The sequence below is a fragment of the Bombus pyrosoma genome, linkage group LG11 (genome assembly GCF_014825855.1).
Source record: "Bombus pyrosoma isolate SC7728 linkage group LG11, ASM1482585v1, whole genome shotgun sequence".
In the NCBI taxonomy this organism is placed as follows: Eukaryota; Metazoa; Arthropoda; class Insecta; order Hymenoptera; family Apidae; genus Bombus; species Bombus pyrosoma.
In genome coordinates, this window is record NC_057780.1 from 3,557,507 (window position 1) to 3,575,439 (window position 17,933).

At 35.8% G+C, this 17,933-nt stretch overlaps 1 protein-coding gene across 9 annotated transcripts in view; it reads left to right on the forward strand.

Annotated features, from left to right (window-relative positions):
• Positions 1 to 17,933, forward strand: part of LOC122573133 (hemicentin-1) — a 422,997-nt gene that overhangs the window by 368,921 nt on the left and 36,143 nt on the right. For 7 of the 9 annotated variants that reach the window (XR_006318664.1, XR_006318663.1, XM_043739125.1 and 4 more), the window contains 5 exons: positions 151 to 411; positions 1,692 to 1,949; positions 6,103 to 6,243; positions 11,485 to 11,521; positions 17,218 to 17,540. Coding sequence is in view for 7 of the 9 variants with exons in the window: in XM_043739125.1 (XP_043595060.1) it covers positions 151 to 411; positions 1,692 to 1,949; positions 6,103 to 6,243; positions 11,485 to 11,521; positions 17,218 to 17,540 (1,020 nt within the window). In the remaining 2 variants the exon portion in view is untranslated. Of the gene's footprint in view, positions 1 to 150; positions 412 to 1,691; positions 1,950 to 6,102; positions 6,244 to 11,484; positions 11,522 to 17,217; positions 17,634 to 17,933 lie in introns of all 9 variants that reach the window. The other 2 variants (XM_043739130.1, XM_043739128.1) reach the window with 2 other exon arrangements.

A 17,933-nucleotide genomic window follows, 5' to 3' on the forward strand; every position in this document is an offset into this window, starting at 1 on the left:
GTCATTTATATTTTTTAATGCATCATTTCGCTACGATGTTCCTCGGTGGACTGATATAATGCTGTATTCGTGTTTGCATTCGAACAGTATGCACAAATACAGTCACTTTACACAGCGTAAAGTTTATACGCGTCTTTTTCTTCGCAACAGTTCCGCCAGAAAATATGACGATATCAAAGAAGATAATAAACGTGACGGTCGATACGATACCGGAAACTGTGAGCTGCAATGCGAGAGCACAACCGGAGCCAACGTTTCGTTGGTTTCGGGAAGGTTCCACAGACACTATCATCGAAGGCCGTGTCCTCGATCTGAAAGTGGCGGTGCCTAGACGCAGCAACGGAACGTACTACTGCGAGGCATCGAATCGCCACGGAAGCCGGAACATTTCCATGGTCATGAATGTTCAATGTAAGTAAAGAAACATCCCGACGTGCAAGTTCCTCAGTCATCTCGAGCGACGTTCAAATATTGAGAAAGATTTATGTTCTCATGGCAGAGTATTCTTCAAGAAAGAAATGGCAGGAACTAGAAGAACGATTTCTCTCTCTCTCTCTCTCTCTCTCTCTCTCTCTCTCTCTGTATGTTTCTTTGACTATTTCTCTTTTTCATGTTTCTCTTCTCTTTTTAATATTTTCCGTTTGCGTTAAGAAGATAAAGATGCCAGTGTTCGTTAAGGTAAAAGGAACGTAGAGATGAAATTTAACCGCGTAAGTAGAAAATACCTTGTTAAAAATAAAATGCCGAAGTGTTTTATAGAATTGGAGTAAATGATCCGAGAAAATCGTCGATTATATTTTACGATTACTTCTTACAAGTGTCTTCCTTAAATTTATAACGAAAAATAAAAGATACGATTACATGATGTTCTTTTAAAAAGAAACATCTTATATGGAGGAGAGTAAAGTTTTATTTAAATTGATTTAAGAAAAGAATTATATTTTCAAAATAATAGTAAAATAGTACTCTTGCCATTATCGTGAATACAAATGTTCCGCTGAATATTTTTGATTACGTTACGTACAATAAGAAACATGTTTTGGAATATCAGAGCAAGTAAACTCCTCATGTTCGCATTACAAAGATCGATTAAATTGTTTAAGACTGTTTCACGTTCGATAAACCGAAGAACGATAGGAATTCGGCCGAAATTCGTTTGGTTTGAGGAACGTAATTTCGATCAACGGTGAGAACGTGATGAATCGTTCTTGAAATATTTCACGCAATTGCACGTTTCATCCCTTCATCGATTTCCAGTTTCTCCTACGTTTCATACCTCTTGCCTTATATTTCCAATCTCAAATATTCCCGAAAGTAATCAAATGTTGTAACTTGCTATTGCTCGAGGTTAAAAAATTCATACTTTCTTCCAAGATACGAAAAGATGCATCGAAACCAAAAAACTTCGGTGACATCGGAACCAATGTACCACGCATTCTCCGATAAATCTATCTTTTAATTCTTAAAATCACGGTAATAGATCTACCGCATTCCTATGAAGAATTATAAATTACTCGTTCTAGCGGTCTCTGATAGATGTAGCTATTACATCATTATCATGTTCTATATGTTCTATCTCAACAAAGCAGCGCAAGACAATGATTTAAGGAGCAAGTAAGACGCGTGTCCAAGTGACACAGATGTATTCGTGCAAAACCAAAGTAAGTTAACGTGGCTTTCTTCCTTTGTAGTTAAGCCAGAATGTCACGTGGAAAGAGAACGAATAGACGGGGAGGATTACGTCGTGTGCTCAGCAACGGCCAATCCGAAGGAGACTGATTTCGTTTGGTCGTTGAAGAGTGACAATGACACGCTAGAGCAGAACGCCGAGATGCGCAATGGGAAAAGCTACATCCGCCTCGATACGTCGGTAACCAATTTCCGGACGTACGTTTGCGTTGCTAACAACTCTATCGGCCATTCGAATCCTTGCGACCGCGATGTACCAGGTACGTTCTGATTTCCTTTCTGTTGTACTTGATCATTACTTGTGTTTCTATAAACTAGTAAAATTATAGAAATAAAAGTGCTAGGTATCAAAGAAAATGAAATCTAGCTTGTGGATAAATGAAATACGTTATGTTTAATGTGGCGATATATATTTATGATATTGTTTGACATTATACTCATTTATTATTGATGTTGATATTATGCAGAATGGTTTGTCATGCAGGTTGGTTTTAAAATAATTTTTCTACCTATTTTTTTTTTTTTTTTTTTTTTTGCACCTCAATTACTTACGAACGGTTTTTAATGGTCACGTTTAATTGAAATAACAGAGTTTTAATGACGAAGATCTGGTAGACGATGATGATGCTCGGTTTTCAAAACTTGGCAATTTAATTAGGAAGGAAATTCCGGCCGAAACTGCTGCGAATTTTTACGAAGAACGGATTCCTTTGCCAGAGTTATTTTTCCCCTCGCGATATCAACATTCCCATCGTGGCTCTTACATTATATTGTGTGGTTGTAATTCAGATGTAAAGAAAAATTCCCGAGACCGAGTATCTGAAAGCGTGAGAGATTAAGAAAGTGTAGAAACGTGTCTTGACCACTTAGAAATACAGCGAAATACCAGCAAGTACTTCATTTATTTACCTCCGCATTTAAATATGTTACGATATAAAACTTGTGTTATTCTTGATTTCTAATCTTCACCATCAATGTTATACTTAATTCTCTCATAAATTTCTTTCATATTTCTCATAAATTATTTAAGAATAATGAAATGTTTTACTAAATTATATTTAAAATTTATACGAATTAAATTTTCGATCGAAAAAGTTATTTGAGATAGTACGCATGTGTAGATAAATTTTGAACGATCCTTTGATCAGCTTATAGTGTTTTCATATTCTAAAGCTACACGTACATTGGAAAGTTACAAAAACGAAATTACTTTCTTGTCAGTGTCACTAAATATTCATAAAGAGATGCTTTACGTGTTTGCTCGGATCTTTTGTGGATAGAACCTTATATTAATATTACGCTGAAGCGAAGAAACGAATGGATGATAGGCGATAAAAAGGAAGCAATTCGATATTAGACGAAATTATTCTTTTACAATAGTTGCGAGAAATATGTTACGGGTCAATAACGTTGAAATAAAATTTACATAGTGTGAAATTTCAGTCCGGGGTGAATTCCATTAAGAGTTAAATAAATTGCAGGTAAACTGCCGCTTTTCATGTAGAACAATTTTGAACGAAGCTATTTGTGCGGTCAAAGTACTTGCAATTAAGCATATTTTTATTTCTGGCTATACTTCGTGATCCACCAGCAAGATTTAACGAACCCGAGGCGAGACACATTTTTCCATGTCGGGTTCCAACGCGAACATTCGAATGGAAGTTCGTAAATTAGATTCTGAATTAGATTCCCCTTGAATACTTGGTAAATTCAAAAGTTTGATTTATTCCAAGTTAAATCGGATTTGTTCTTTTAATTTCCATTCCTCATATATTTTTCTCGTTTATTTAAAAACGTCAAAACGATGGTAATTATTATTCGCGCGGTTGGCGTACCTGAAATCCGTAGCGCTTCTTTTGAACAGAGAGGAGGTGTTGTTAACAATATGTAGATGGTATGTAAAAACAAAATTGGACGAGGATCGCGATTAAAAACGAAAATTGCACTTTTATTAAATGTTATGTTAATTTTACTATCGTAGACAGGAATTTTCAATGTTTCCTTTTAGCAACAAACGATGGAGATTCGAGAAAGCGCGGTTAGATTTAAACGAGCATTTTCCGTGGTACGAACTCATTTATGTTGCCTCTCGAATTCGAAGTTTCCAACTAAGTAAATCGAGATTGATCTATCTAACAGGGTCATTACATAACAAGATATTTCTGCAATTTATTATGAACTTAAATGTTAATAAAGATAGATGAATTTCAAGTTAATTGATCTTGATTCTTTCAAATATTAACGTAGCATAACTTAATTTCAACAGGGAAGGATCAGTTTATGGAAATATATCGAGTGATCTGTAACTAAAGTAATTGTTATGGGATTGAAATAAATTACGAGTGAGTTCAGAAATTCTTTAAATAAGTCAAGAAATTCGAAATCTTGTTTATCGTAATTTCTGTTTCGTTTTAATCCAATCCTCCTTTATTTCGATCTTCACATTATGTTTCTGTTGTCAGATTAGGAAAAACAACGTGGCAAATATAATGCAAAATATATAACGATTTCTCTCGTGATTAATATTTTAATCAATGCAAACAGTATTTATAAGAATCTTCGTATTTGTAGGAAAATAATTCGGAATTCTTCCAGTGGGACATTTACTCTTCGACACTTTTAAACTGTTATCATTCCTTCGAAGGAAAATGTAACATTACCCTGGAGGATATGAATATCCAAGCGATTAAATAAATCTACGATAAACATTTTTCGGAATAGTTATTAAAATTTTCATAGAAATAGCTTCGTTGTAGCTCGTAATTTAGCATATCGAAGAGGTACATGTGGCTCCCTTAACAGAAAATAGCTCAAAGATCTAAATTACCTAGCGTTGACTTAAAACCATGAATAGTATTAAAACTATACATATATTCTGCGCAATATCGATGTTTACTTGTGGTAATATTTAATAATATTTCCTTCGACCAATGATTAGTAAATAAATAAGAAATATTGTACATTCTCGTTTCTTCTTAGCTCACCATGGACATCGAAGTAAGTTCTATCATAATTGTTGTATTAGATATATTCCGTTTCAAAATATTAAATATTAGACTGTATTAACGCTAATTTCTTTTTTATATAATTTTTCTGTTTTATCGTCTCAAGATATGTATGTAGGAATGAACTCGAGAAAGAGACGAGCAGGAAAGAATTTCGAAATAGTGTAACAAAACAGAAAGAAATATTCTCAACGCGTTTGTTCTTTTTTAGCATTTCTGTTCGTTCGCCACACACGTACACACACACAGAGTCAGTATGGACTCCTCAAAGATGCTTTACACGTTTGCCGCGATTATATTCCATTCCTACATGTATATTTGTCATAACTGTAACAAAGTTTCAAATAATGAAAGGCTAAAATAATTCAAATTGACGAAACGATACAAAGAATAATTTTGTGCTAAATTAGTGAAAAGATCTTAGAGATTGCTATATCAGTCTCTTTCTCTACTCAACGGTTTGATTAACTAAATAATCCTGTCCTGTAAAACGATATTGTTTCTTGATTTATTAACGAGACAATTTCTTCGGGTGGAGTACTTTTTAAACACATTTTTTGTTACGATAAAGTTCGAGAAACTTAAAAAGAGAATAAATATAATTTGAAAATAATCAGCTGAATGAAAAACGATCGCGATTATGTTGTTTTTTCCTCAAGGTAGAAAAAGAAATTTTATGCGTTGCTTAGCCCTAAAAATATTTCATCGAGTTTATTTGATTAAAATGGAGCACCCTATATAAGCACATAAACTCTCGTAATAAAGGTAGCTTCTGGTAAAATATTATAGAGCAAGGGAATGGATTAAATATAAGCAGAAATATGAAAAGCTTCCCTTGAGACGGGTCGTCTTACTTTCTGTATTTATAATATTTCACAGCTGTCGCCGAAATTTGAATTGCAACCGTTCTGCCGACTGTTTTATTTCGTAATCAGGAAACGGCGCCTACCGTGAAATCTCGTTGCTCTTATTTTCACAGAAAAAATTCTAAAAGATCTGCAGAAAAATTGTTGGTCCATCGAGTTTTAAGAAAGTTGAAGATATGAAAATTTTAGAAATGTAGATATTCAAAAATTTAACAAGATTTCCGAAAATTATCTTCTTTTTATTTTTTTTTTTTAATTTTTTTAAATAATAATCTTTAAGAGACTTTCAATTTCTGATAGATATTTTTAGTATTTTCAATCACAGAGTTTCTAAAATTTCTCTTCCAAATATTTATAACCTCCGATATGAGTCTTTTCATTCGAAGAGTCCTTTCTACTGCCATTTAAAAATCTCAATATTTTCTGGAAGGAAAGCTTCTGTCAAAAGTTATATTTTGACAGAATATTTTGTTCTCTAAGTATTTCAAGAATAACCACGAGTTATAAAATATTAATTTCGATAAATCGATCCGCATTTTCAGGTCATATACCGTGGTGGCATCAACTGGAAGGAAATCTTCTTCTGATAGTCATCGTTGCCGCAGTTGTCCTTATACTTGTGATAATCATCATTTGCGTGGTGATCTTCATCGTTTGCCGACGCAAACGAAATCAGATGAAATGTAAGTTGCCCTTTCTTTCTAACCATGTGATTGTCATTGTGATTTGTTGTTCACAACGATTCGCATGACGTAGGCCATCGAATGGACTTTCTTCGAGATTCTAGCAATGTTACAAAACTCGTTCGAAAATCGGAAATACGTCATGCAAAACTAATATAGCTGTTGAAAGAAATTTACGACACTTGCAATTAGTCGAATCAAGATTCCTTAATTAATATTTAATTACTAAAAATTGGTCGATTTTCAAGTCTTTTAATTTAGTTATTCCTCGTGATAATATCAGGATAAAATTGATCGTTGAAAATTATCCCAAAATTTGAACAATAAAATCTCGAAAAAATCCATTTCAAAATCAAACGATCATCACGATAGGCGAACACTTCACACACATAAACACGCACGCACACATAAACACAAGCACACACCTGAAACATGATGACATAATTTACATTGCAGATTGTTCTACGACAAATAAGCATTATTTAAATCATCTGGCAGTTGCATCAGCGACAATGTTTTGAGACAAATATCGTACCGTTGTTCCCACAGAATTTCCATAATAAACGAAATTTACTAAAACATCAGAAATTTGCATAATATACATAATTCGCGAAATTCAAACTTATCGGATCAATTTTACAACCTATCCGTTACACGTTCCCACGAAATTAGTCGTACATGTCGTCACCGGGAATTTACGAAGCTACTGGTAACAATGCAATTTCATAATGACCATCGAATCGTTGGTAATTAACGCTGGCATGGTAGCGTTGTTCCATTGTCAGGATTGAAAAACTGCGAGCACGTAATGCATATTTGTCGTCCTGGCATCTAGCGAGGGGTGCAATTCATACGTCTCTAGAATAGCTATTATCGGGATAGGGATAAAAAGAAAAAAGAAAAACAGGAGAAAAGGAAGAAAAGCAGGAAACGATAATAACAGGTTGCGGTAATTTTGTTCCAACACGATTCGATTTTCTGTATGCATACAGTGATCGCTAGAATCATTGGCACAGTGATTCAATTTTCCTGTTACATTCTGCGTAACTCTGCAATTAGAAGCATTCAATTTCTTTTATAAAACGCAACTTCTCCGGTCAAAGTTTAAATGCAATCGATTATAATCTCGTGATGTGAAAATATAAGAAATTACCATAACACGGTCGTAATTCGCATCAGAACGTTACACACACGTATATTTGTCTAAATAACAAGTAGATATTAAAAAGACCTTTGTATCGTTGACTTTAGTATAGTACCCAGACTGCAAAGTATTCGGTTAGAATGACACCTTCTGCGGACTTTTGAGGTAACCGAAGCCGAAAGTACGGGTCGTTTCTCGTGAAAAAAAATGCGTCAAAAATTTTGGCCAACTCGTTGATGGTGTGGAAATCCCTCGTGGATTTTAACTTTGAATTTTTGTAGTTATCTTTTTTTTTTTAATTTAATAGTTTTAACTCGCTGTATGACTCTATATGCATTTGAATCGTGTCGCGAAATCTTGATAATCCAACTAGAATCGCGATTAACGGGAAAGCTTGTGCCGACTACGCGCTTACAAGACGTTTTTCGGTAGTTTACAGCTTGCGCGATTACGATCTCGGTGTTGTTAACGATGGGAAGGCTGTCGAGCGAGTGACGACATGAAAGTTGCCGAACGCCAGTGAAACGAGCAGTAAGCGAGACGGGGTTCGCTGCGGGACGGAATTGAGAGCAAAAACGCTAGATCCGACGCCGTGTCGAGCACAAAAACGCTAGATACGGCACGCAATGTTAAAACCCGCGAATCCGTTATGGTCCCCAAACACGTTCAGTTTCGTAGAAAATGACCCTCGTTTAATACCGTCGAAATATCGTCGAAAACACACATTCGTCAACAATTTTGCAGTCGGCTACTATATCATATATTTTCGTTGTATTCTCGAATGTGCGAATTATTTCATGATTTTATTATTAAATAACGAATTATTTCATAATTTTATTATTAAATAACGAATTATTCAGAGCGAAGATTCTACGCGACTGTCTTAGAGACCGAAATCAATATCGTAGCAATTTTTAATCGTTGCTTATGACGCATTTAAACTTTATATGGAAAAGTCACGTTTTACAAAGAAAAGTAATTAATTGTGCTTTTCACGAATTTCCACGGATTTCAAAAGAAAAGCCAATCCATGCTCATACTTTCGTGAATCACTGTACGCATAACAGACCATACGTTACTCTTTGTGCGACGAGATCTCGTTTCGCTGATATCCATTCGCTCGCTTTACTCGTACTGTTTACAACGTTGTTCAATCTGACCAGAGTAAAATGGAAAGAGAGTAACAGAGGCTCATAACGATCGACGCATCGCGTTCGTGACACAACGATGTACACGATATATCGGGAATCGGCAACGCTCGAACGCTAAAAACGCGATGCTTGTGTTTTCATTGTTTCGAAACCACTCAACGACTCTTTTTCACGGTATGAATTTTCTCTCAGGAGTTGACAAAGTTAATCCTACGTGCTAAGTTTGCATGTTTTGCTTGAGTTGAGTTTGAAAATAAAAGAAAGAAAAGAAGCAAAGAACAGGAGATAACGTAAGGATGCCCGACCGATCTAAAAAGGACGGTCGAGCAGAAAATTATCTTTTTCTCCGTTCTCTTAGCTTCTGTATTTTGTATAATTGAAGTTGTGGCGTTGTCGTGTAAGGCCTAGGCCCAAAAATTGAAGACTCTGTTTGCTCGTCGAGAGTATTTTTTACGATACGTCGAGACGTTGTTCACCTGTATAAAGTTACATTACTATCCATCCGACCTAGTTGCAGATATTCAATCGATTAATGTTATACGAATACTAGAATTTTGGAAACTCTAGAAGATGTCAATTACATAAAAATGTACGAAATTTTGTTATTAATTCTGTAAATTCAATTTACCTAATTACGGTCTTAATTATATATTATACATATTTCTATTTTTGTAATTGATGTTCAGTGCAACAAGTTCTTCAATATGATGACAATATCTGCTACTCCAAATGACGAAATTTCACTTTTCTCTCTTATACAATTATTATTAAGCACGGTATATGATTTGGACTAATGTCCGTACGATTGAATGGCCGCAACTAGACCTGCATAAATCATGCACTGCATACATTATTTTGCGTTGTTATTATCGCATAGTTCATGCTAGTTACAGAAAACAAAGCATGTCTATTATGTTACGTAATCATATAAGGTAGATGGACAATGCGAATTTCCCATTTGGATGCAAAGACAAGTACATACATGTATACAAATTATTAAGTGTACGAACTCGTGCTGCGCCATTCTAACAAAAGGAGAAACATTGCGTTTCACCGACTGCTTCGTGGACATTTTTACATCCTCTTCGTTCGGGCAACTAACCTTTACGTAAATTAATTTTAACCGATCTTACGCATAAAATGCGCTTAATTATGTGTATTGTTTATATATGGAAACAGTATTGAAATTTAATTAATATGAAGGTGTAATATGGAACGAACCATTTTTAGAAACAGCAAAATTTTGCTCTTAAATATATGGCTTTTCAAAAAATATATTCATGCAACGACGTCATCGATAAAAAGTATTGAAACGAATAATTTATCACATCGTCTCATATTTATCAGAAGCTTATTATCATATTTTCGAAAAAAAAGATATTTATTTTGCTGGACGATTAAAACGAATGAATCACTGGGAATTTTAATCAGCTGAATTTTTATGCGTCAACGAGAAGAATGCTTTGAATAATACGCACGTTGCGAGTTTCATTTTGATAATCGCGATACATGAAATTGTCTTATAATGATTATCTATCGTTGTATGATGAAACAACGTTATAATATTTCGTTAAAATGCAATGATACAACTTATATTCGATACGCGATCACTGGCATTGGCTGTCGTTGTTCATAAAATCAGATCGATATTTTCTATAGACGAAAGAAAACAAAATGCTGAAAATCGAAGAATCGTTTCTTCCATTACACCATTAAAGTGTTATTTTAAAGTGTGCGACATTTTTCACAGTCGTTCTGTTTTATCGCATATTTGGTGAGATCGAAAGAGGATTATTTATTACGAATCACCGCTAAATGATAAAATACTGACTATCAATGAATATTAGTTGTAATTGGATATTAATCTTTTAACGAAGCAATCAAATTGGATTTTACCTATTGATGAAAAGCCAACAAAACAAAAATTGTCGAATTTTGTACAAACAGTTCAATCAATAAATATAATATAACTTTTCTATATCTTACTCTAATTGTTAAAAGAAAAGTTTTTTAATAACGAGAAACTGAATATTTCACATCATTGTTTAAAAATTATTCGAAAGAATTTATTGCCTAGAAAGATGGAAAATTGCTCGGAGAAACGGCCGTAAAACCATTCAATAAATGGCAAAAACAATTGTATAGAAGTACAGCGTCTTTAAATCTTCTTCAACGTTTGCTTAAACCCATGAATTTTATAGAAGCCCTTAATTATTTTAGCGAGTTTAATCTTTCGTCGGATTCGCATAATTGATACAATTTGAGGCTTTCAAATGTAAGCTATGTCCAATGGGAATTATATCCCGATATTACGTCATGAATTAGTACACCCATTTCGCTATCATTGCTAATGTGTACCATTTGTCCGCCGAAGAAATCATTTCCTGGATATAATTTCTATTAGTCGCAGCATACAACCAAAAACCTCAAATTCCAACATCCAATTACTAATCTCATTAAGGCAAATTTTTCTTAACTCGATCAACGAAATTACAAATATCCTAATTTTGAAAGTTCGCCAATCTAACTCGATCTCGCCATTCTACCTCGAATAAAATTCGCCACGCAACAAAGAACGAAATGGATGGTAAATTCTGCGATGAAAATGTCCTAGAAGTTGCACTGGTCAAAGAACAGCAACAAAAAAAAAAAAAAAAGAAAGAAGAAAAGATCATTCGCCAAGAATCTCTGGTCATGGAATAGCGTTCGGAACTGTTCGAACGCGATCTTCTTCTTCGGGAAGTTAGCCGCCGTTAATTAAATTCACGGCGTCGTAAACTTCGAACCGGAAGGAACGTCTCTGATTAAACAGAGTCGCGCTCACGAAGCATCATTTCCGGTTGGCGCAGCACGGGTCTCGTTCTTCGGTAGTATCTCACTAACACAGAAAAACTGATTCGTTTTCTGCTCTACTTTTTTAATTTGGACTTGCTAAACAAAACACAGACAGTAATCGGGTGGTCGAGCTGGAGGAACGTGAACAGTAAGTACGAAAACGCAGAGCATCCCTAACACTTCTCGCTTCTCTTTTCTATCCTCCGTTTCAATTTCTCTTACGTTATCTCTTCACCGTTTTCTCCTTCCTTTTTCTTTTCTTATCGCTCTCCTTTCTTATTCTCGTTGTTGTTATATGCGTTTTGCAATCGCTGGCTTGGCTGTCTTTCCGTTGCATAGCAGCGATCCCTGTTATTTCGAGAGGTTAGCCTAATTTCCGGCCGCTTGATGCTCGCCTCGGTAGGGCCGCGATATTGCCGGGACGTGCGCTTCCGCTTTCCACCGGCAAGAAAATGTATTTTTCGCTTTATGAAATGGCTGCACGCGCAACGCTACGCTAATAATTCAGGAGAATATTCGGCACACTGCACGAACACAACGCATACACAAGCTCACGAAAGTATTCCAATAGACACATTTTATGAATATATGTATTACGTGTGTTATATTTGCATAGCTTGTAATTAGTACTGTTACGAGACTCGACTGTCATGATTACGTTGGTAAAGTACGTTGAAAACTAATCTTTAAATATTTATGAAAATTATGAGATATTCAGTGCAAGTATATATTTCATTTCAAACATTATATTCACAAAAATTAAATTACATTAACCATTAGTGAATTACATTACATTAATAAGCTTTAAATATTCAGTGCGATCCTTTGTAATATTTATTACACGCTTAAAATGACTGTACGTGCTGTGTACTGATCTTTTATTATACATATGTTATACATATGTTCTTACGGTAAATATCTTGTAACTTTGGTATATATTTCAATTGGTTTCATATTTGAACATTGTAATCGTATCAGTCATGTCTCGCTATAGTGCTAAATAGAATTCCAAAACTTTTTATTTCACGTGTACGATATGAATATGAAAGTTTTCTATGTTAAATATTCAAATACTTTCGAGAATCAATGTATACACGTTTGGTGGGTCATATATTGTAGGTTTGTATGTGTGTGTGTATGTGCGTGCGTGTGTGTGAGTATGTTTTAACGCATCCAGGACTCGGCTGTTAACCCGGGATACCAACCCGACGTAGGTAAATCTCGTTATACGATTGATCGATGGAATTATCGGCTTCGCGTATCGTCGGTTTAACAGGTGACGCGCAACACCGAACCGAGATCCTGTGAACTCTCGTTTAGATCAAGTGGAAGGATCTCTTTTTATAGCTTGGATTATGAATAGGATGCTAGAGAAATGGATATCTTCTTCATAATCATTTCGATGAATGTAGCGTTTCTATGTGTTGTTTTTGTACGATTTATGTGAAAAAGAAAAGTTTATGCGGTGAAGTACATTTGGGGATAGAAAGTGGATTTTTCAACGAAGCTTTGTTTATTGAGAAAATCGTCTTTAAGGATAGTTGTGAAATGCATCGTTGTTGTTATCTTGTTTTATTTAAAACGTCGTATATTTTTAAAGGAAAAATGATGAATATTTCCTGTCAACAAAAATGGGGTTGACGATAATGCTTGAAAATATATTAGATACTCGGAATAAGATATAATTCTGCTAGGAAATGTCTTAGGTATTGAAAGAATTGAGATCTAATCGAACCGTAAAAACGAAATCTTATGTAAAAAAAGAAGAAAAGGCTCGTATCTTGTACTTCCATTTGATCTCTTCATACAGAACCATCCACTTAATGCATCAACCTTCAAGTAATCTCTGAAATTCAACTGCAAAGCTTAAAATATGTTTCGATGAATATTAAAAGCTTCGCAAGGATTCTCAGATCTCTTGTTAGTGAAACACCAAATATTAACCACCTTAATCTTCACGTCAGCGCTCACCCTCCACTTAACCAAACATACCAAATCACTTCTGTAAATCTTCACGGTACATCACCAAATATTTTTACTACACACACATACACACGCGCGCACACACACACATACACACACATGCACCAGCATATCTGCAAAAGCTTCGATACCACGGTAATCTATTTTTCCAGTACTTTAAACGACTGTTTATCACGTAAATGGAGTCTCTATCGCCATATATATATATATATATATATATATATATAATATTAATCGTATCGTGGTGCTGAATGCACGTATTATAAGCGCCATGACTTACCGTCTTTATTGGTGTGCGTTAATGTAACAGCAACCACTGTGATATGTGTAGTGTGCACGAGATTGTCTCCGATCTCCAATCTCACAGGAAGGTCCTCTCCAGCCCCTTCCTCATCCTCCACTATCCTCTTCTCACCCTCTGCGTCTTTCTTCCTCTCCCTCTCTCTCTCACTCACTCTCTCTCTCTTCCCCCGTCCTTGTCTTCCTCTACGCCTGAATGCATGTCCTGTTGCATAATTTAGTGACCACTTCCGGCTTATAATAGTTTACTGTCGAAGTCTGCATAGAGGTAAGTCAGGTGAGGGTCGCACGTGCAAATGAATAGGGTGGCAAAGTTCTTTGTTATTCGAATGTAGCACTGTGCCCGTTGTGTTGCATAATTTAGAGACGATTAGATATACTGACTGGCCCTTTTCCTGTCTCTTCGTCGTTACTACTTCGCCTCTGTTTCTCTTTCTCCCTTTCTTTCTCTCTATCACGCTCTGTTACAATAGCCCTCTATTCTATCGGGTTCGCGGAGACACTTTTGGAGGTGAAAGGTAGGTGAAGGGTTGCATGCTCGATGAGTAGAAAACTCTCTTATTGAGTTGGCTGTCGTTCAAATCGTGACTTGAAACGAAGAATCCTTTTGGCGGCAGCGAATTTTTCGGCACGCCCCGTATGCTACTCCACGCCCGGTGAATATTTAACCGGCGTACTATCGCCGCGTCCGGCTCGATATTTCGATATAAACACGCGATCAAATTAACGTACCACGGTGTTGATCTTCCTTCTTTCTTTTTCTTTTTCATCTTTTTTAACGTACATTCAATTAACGAGTCTGCGCGATTATACGAAGAAATTATACTTTCTCTGGTTTCGTTTTGTTCCGCTAGAAGAATTTATCGAGGGGAAACCCCGTAGGAAAATTATTCTGCTATGTTTATGACAAGCTTTCTACAATACTGTCGTTACACCATAATTTATTAGCTAATGATATTAATTAAATCGATATACTAATATTGCCTTTTCGCTTAAAATATAAGGTATACTAAAGACGTTATTCCTTGCAAATAATACTTTTTATCGTAGAAACATTCCTGGAAGATGAGTGGAACAATTATGTCTTCCTTTAAATTCTCAATACAATCGTCAGAATTTCGTTTTATTTCCACTGCGCTTTCTATCGTGGTGAATTCGATATTCGACGTACATCTCCGGTAGAAACAGCGGCAAATTAAAAAAGATTGACTGGCATTTCACTGGCACGACGCTTTTGATGAATTGCCAGCGTCCACGCATATCCTATGCATATGCAATTCATCAAGTACGAAGGGGGAAAAAGTCGAATTTTATTATCGACATCATCACGATACCGCAACTTTTAGAATTTCTACTTAGAAAAAACTTTGCATTTAATCTATGACCCTTGTGTTTTTTCTACTCTTCTGTTACTACAACCTACATTTACACCTTATTTAATTAAGCAGAGAAAGTATGGGTTTTATCGTTATACCGTGATTATTAGATTTCTGCAAGATATCAGTTAGATATTAAAATCTCATATAAAACAATAGAAAAAATTGCTAATAATTAATAAATTACTAATAATTACTTACTTAATAGATTTTCAAGAATCTATGTTTCTTTTCGATCCTTTTATGCAAAGTTATCTTCGCGAAATTATCGTCGATCATAGATCTATCATTCATGGAACGTATCGTTAATTAAGGGGAGGGAAAATACGAATCAAAAGCGATCTCACGTAACAGAATGATTCGTCGGAGGCTGGTGTCTTTCGTGACGTCGAATACGATAGGAGTGAAAAAAATATTTGAGAAATGCTTGAAACGGAGTAGAGCGATCGGTGGAAAATTTAATTAAAAAGTTAGAAAGAACAGACACGTGTACAGACGGTGCGTAATGTCCGATAGATGACTTTGTGCGAAGCAGAGAAAGAGAGAGAGAAAGAGAGAGAGGGGGGGCAACCAAAAGGATTCTTCGTCCATTTAATTGTTATCTTAGAAAGTTAACCTTTTTAAAGTGTTGTGTCCATGTTATCCCTGTTACCAGCGTAGTTCGGGTATCTTAGGAAAAGTTTCGTACAAATCTGATTAAAAGTAGGAGTTAACGTCCTTCTGTGTTATTTTGGAACAGGCAACAATAAAACGCGCAATTCTTCTTATTGTTAATCTCGCGACAGTGAACGTGTTCGATAATACTTTGAAATTCTCTTGGTTCTTCGTTTTATTCGCACACCTCGTCCTCATTCTACGCTTTCCAAAATTTTGTGCTCGAACAAACTGAAACCTTTGCGTAACAGCTAGTAAATCGCGTGAAAGCTAGCCAGGAAAACGACAAAGATTAATTCAGCATAATTTGCAATGTAAATTGAAACTGTTATCGATAACGAATAACGCTTAGATTGAATTGGATCGAATAGAATTTTTAAGATATTTTGTTGCAATTAACAATGACAACGCAAACAGAGATTAGTCTACTGAAATAACGAAGAGAACGAACTGAAAATTCTGAAAATCGGAAGACTGATTCGTGACAATTCGCGATGGAAATTAAGATTGTCAATAACGAACAATTTTCTATATATTACTTTGTTACGATTAATAATAATGACGCAAATAGAAATTATCGTACTAAGATAATGAACAAGACGCGTCGCGACGATCCTTATCTACGCGATACCCTGCCCTTATTTCGGTTAATTTTGGTAAATTGATGCTTTGAAATGATTAATTACTATAGAATCCTATACAAGTGAAATTGATAACCCCAGTAATAGATTGCCTGTCTGTAACCTGAATAATGTAACACCATAATCCTAACAATGCATTTCATCCACCTTATTCAAGCGCACATAATAAATCTTCATTCCTAAACAAATTAACCTAATTCATCACCAATAAACTCAATGATATCTAACCTGTCAATGATCAAAAAATATATCATTCTAACCTTTCGATTTTGTTGTTACAACAAGCAGGGTTTCTCACACGTATTCGCAAAAACTAGACCATAAAGACTGAAATATAGTTGACAATAAAAATATTAGCAAGAAATCGAAATAGGAGCTAGATTAGATAGGAGCTTAATTGATCAAAACAATCAAGATCTAAGTGTTTCAGAAGTTCTCAATCTCTGTAGTGCAGGATCATTTTTTATTTTTTTCTCGTACGCCCTATACAGTAACTATTGCATTGACAACTAAGTGATTACGGATTTGGTCATTAGGTAGTAATGACTTAGTTGCTAACCCAATAGTTACCAAACTATTTAGATCTTCGTCGACTCCAATAAAAACTGCCTTTATTGAAATACCATTGAAGAACATTTTCACTAATGTATAGAGAGAGAGAGAGAGAGAGATAGTCAAAGCAAAACATTCAAAGAACACGCGAACAAAGAAAAATCTTCGACCAATTTGCCTCTAGACCCTTTAGCCTGTAATAAATCAGAGGATTCTCGTCTCTACGACGGTAACAGAAACGATCAGGACACAGCACTACAAAGCTCGAGCCAGTTAGACGATAAACACAAGCTTTTGAAACCGTGAAAAAAAAAAAAACGTGATCGTTGCGAACACAGTCCAGACGGTGGGCCACCGAGTCCAACGGTGTCCTCTCATTCGACTCAAACAACGGTGCACCCAACGGCCGCACCAAGATGGCCGCTGAAACCCGGGGTATTGGTGCACATCAATCGAAGCCACAGCCTACGGTCAGGTCTGAGCGTTCGCGCGAACGAATCCCTACGAAACGAGCTGATGAACAGACGTAACGACGAGCCAACTATCGCCGATCGTTTCATCGTCGAGACGACGATCGCGAAAGTCGCCGGTGGCAAAGTATTCCGAAGGCGTAAGGAACACCCGCAGAGGAGCATGACCGTGTCCGGTCTGCATGACGAGGGTATGCTTGCCAGAGCTAATAAAATTAAGGCGATGTTTGGAGTGCAGCTTAAAGAGCAGGCCACTTTGCCAGGCATTTCCAGAGAGAAAACAGGTGAGTCCGCGCAAGAAACGCGTTACCTACTGTGTAGAGACTGTCGCTTTAGTGTTGGCACGCTCGGAATTTCGATGAACGGGTCCCGAATGTACAATAACTCACAGAACTATTCGAACACTTGTAGAAACCTTTCATAAATATATTATGTGCGTTATACGAAACATTCTGAAATCCTATTAGCATCGTAATGAATTTATGCGTTATTCGTACATTACACGTACTTATTATATAATCCAAGATGGTTATTCGTGGTTGCTTATATTGGTATTTTTGCTAAATATATCAATATTTGATCGA